Source organism: Gavialis gangeticus, unplaced genomic scaffold, assembly GCF_001723915.1.
Source record: "Gavialis gangeticus isolate Ggan-Ray unplaced genomic scaffold, GavGan_comp1, whole genome shotgun sequence".
Taxonomy (NCBI): Eukaryota; Metazoa; Chordata; order Crocodylia; family Gavialidae; genus Gavialis; species Gavialis gangeticus.
This window is the reverse complement of record NW_017728955.1, coordinates 969,343-971,458: the sequence shown is the minus strand read 5'-3', so window position 1 is coordinate 971,458 and position 2,116 is coordinate 969,343. Positions and strand designations below refer to the sequence as shown.

The window sequence follows — 2,116 nt, the reverse complement described above, 5'->3', positions numbered from 1 at the left end:
AAAGACCACATCTGGTCCAACCCCCTGCTCAAAGCAGGACCAGCCCCAACTCCATCACCACCAAGTGCGTGCGGAGAACTCGTCCCTTAACAAAATGCATTTTCCGCCAGACCTGCTTTTGTTTCCAGCTGTGTCCAACAGTTCCCCTCCCAGCACAGGAAACCACTGTGAAGCTGAAACGCTGCGTTGCTGGAATCTGCTGAGGCTTGAAAACGCTCACGGCAGGGTCTACCTCTGCGGCCCTGAATAGACCATCGCTACGAAGCAGCTGCAGCCTCGGACCTGCCCAGGGTGGCGTGCAGTTTGCTAATGGTGTCTCAGCGAACGCAGGACGTGGAGGCCTCCACGCTCAGGAAGGGGGTGGCAGGTTGATTGCACGGTTCCAGGCTTCAGCAGCAGAGGTTTTTGCTGCCCTAGGGAAGACTTGGGACATTTCTGGGGAGGAGTCTCCTCTCCCTTAGCACCAGTTCTGTATTGATGCAGCTCCAGGAACTTCACCCGGGTCCCCGGAGCATGAAGGAGACTGGAGCAGCCCCCTGGGACAGATGCCTCCCCTGTTTCCTGCATTCACGGCGAGATTGGGCCTTTGCCTATGACAAAGTCATGCCTCTTGCCAGCACACTTCTGTACACACGCTGAGCATGCTAAGAGCGAACCCCAAACTCTGCTGGAGGTCAACGAGGGGCTCCAGCCCTATGGCAGAGATGAGGAGGCCAGGGCAGAGCTCTCTCAGCATCCTGGCTAGAGCCCAGCATGCAAACACACCCCTCGCACCCCCCCGGTCACCCCATCTGAATCCCCTGCACCCTCTACCTGCATGTGCCTAACACTGCTCCCTGCACTCAGGTCACAGCTGGGCACTTGCCCCCATGCTGTGATGGCACCCAGCATCCTGCCTGTACCCATCTGCATATGCACCAGCTGTAGAAACCACTGGCCAGATCTCCCCCTGCCCCCACTCCCTGCTTTGCTGTCTGTCCAGTATTTCAGCAATGGATTTGGAAGGCGCTTTGGGAGCTGACACACACACGCACAGATGCTCACAAAAATGCCCCCTGGCACCTCAGGGCATCTGCCCTCTTCCAGCAGTAGGGAGCGCACGGGAAGGCTGCATGGCCCAAGGGAGGCAGGCACCCGCCTTCAGTGCAAGGTCCTTAGAAGATCCCAGCCCAGTGGGACGATCCTTGCCTCTCCTCTGGGTGTTTGTACTGCGCCTGGTACCCTCAGGCCCTGATCCCCAGAGCCCATTCTTGCATGCCCTTGCAGCAGGGATCCTAGACTCACGGTGACTCCTAAAGAAGCAAGATCCATCCTGCCCGAACCATCCCAGACCATCCATTGCCTAAACCATGCAAGAGACCATCCATCCCTGACACAGCACAGACCTCCTGGGGGGGAAGGGGCACCTCCAGCTGCTAGGAAAGGCTGTCCATACCCGCTCCGGAGATGCCAGGCTGTGCCCCTCAATGTGATCCCTTCCCGAACGGGGGTGTGAGCCTGAGCGGAGGGGCCAGGGCAGGGAGTCGGGCGGGGGGTAGGGGCAGGGGGAGCCCCATGGGCCGCGCTTACCTGCGGAGGTCCTGCAGGCGCTGGCTTTCCCGCTGCAGGTAGGCAGCCAGCCCGGCCAGCAGCGCCCGCTCGGTGCCCAGCACCCCCCGCACACTCTGCAGCGCCGTGTAGGTCTCGCCCCGCGCCCCCGGTAGGGCGCCCAGCACCAGCACCACCACCAGCACCACCATCGCTGCCGCTGTCCCAGGCACAGCCCCAGGCACCGGCGTTCCGGCTCCGCCCGCTGCTGCCGCTGTGCTCGGCGCTGCGCACCCGCAGGCACCGCCCCGGCCCGGCCCGGCTCCTCCCCAGAGGTGGCTGCATTGCAGCGGGGCGCTGCCCAGCGCCCGCCCCCGGCACGGATCCGCTGTGTCCCTCCCCCTGCATGCTGCTGGGCTTTGCTGCCTGCCCCCTCCCCGCATTGCTGCAGGTGTTGGGGGGGGGTGGTCAGGCCTCCCCCAGAGGCACCAGGTGCTCCTGCTGGGACCAAATCTGGAGGGTCCTGCCTGGAGGGTACTGCCCCTTCACTCAGGGTCACAGGGGTGCTGCGTTTGGGGTCAGGAAGGGG

General features: G+C 63.1%; 1 protein-coding gene across 1 annotated transcript in view; it reads right to left on the bottom strand.

The window, feature by feature from the left end:
• Positions 1 to 1,802, bottom strand: part of P4HA3 (prolyl 4-hydroxylase subunit alpha 3) — a 48,094-nt gene extending 46,292 nt beyond the window's left edge. Inside the window, exon 1 of the mRNA XM_019517726.1 lies at positions 1,570 to 1,802. Within this exon, the coding sequence (XP_019373271.1) occupies positions 1,570 to 1,739 (170 nt within the window). The 5' untranslated portion in view covers positions 1,740 to 1,802. The remainder of the gene's footprint in view (positions 1 to 1,569) is intronic.
• Between the last annotated feature and the right edge of the window lie 314 nt (positions 1,803 to 2,116).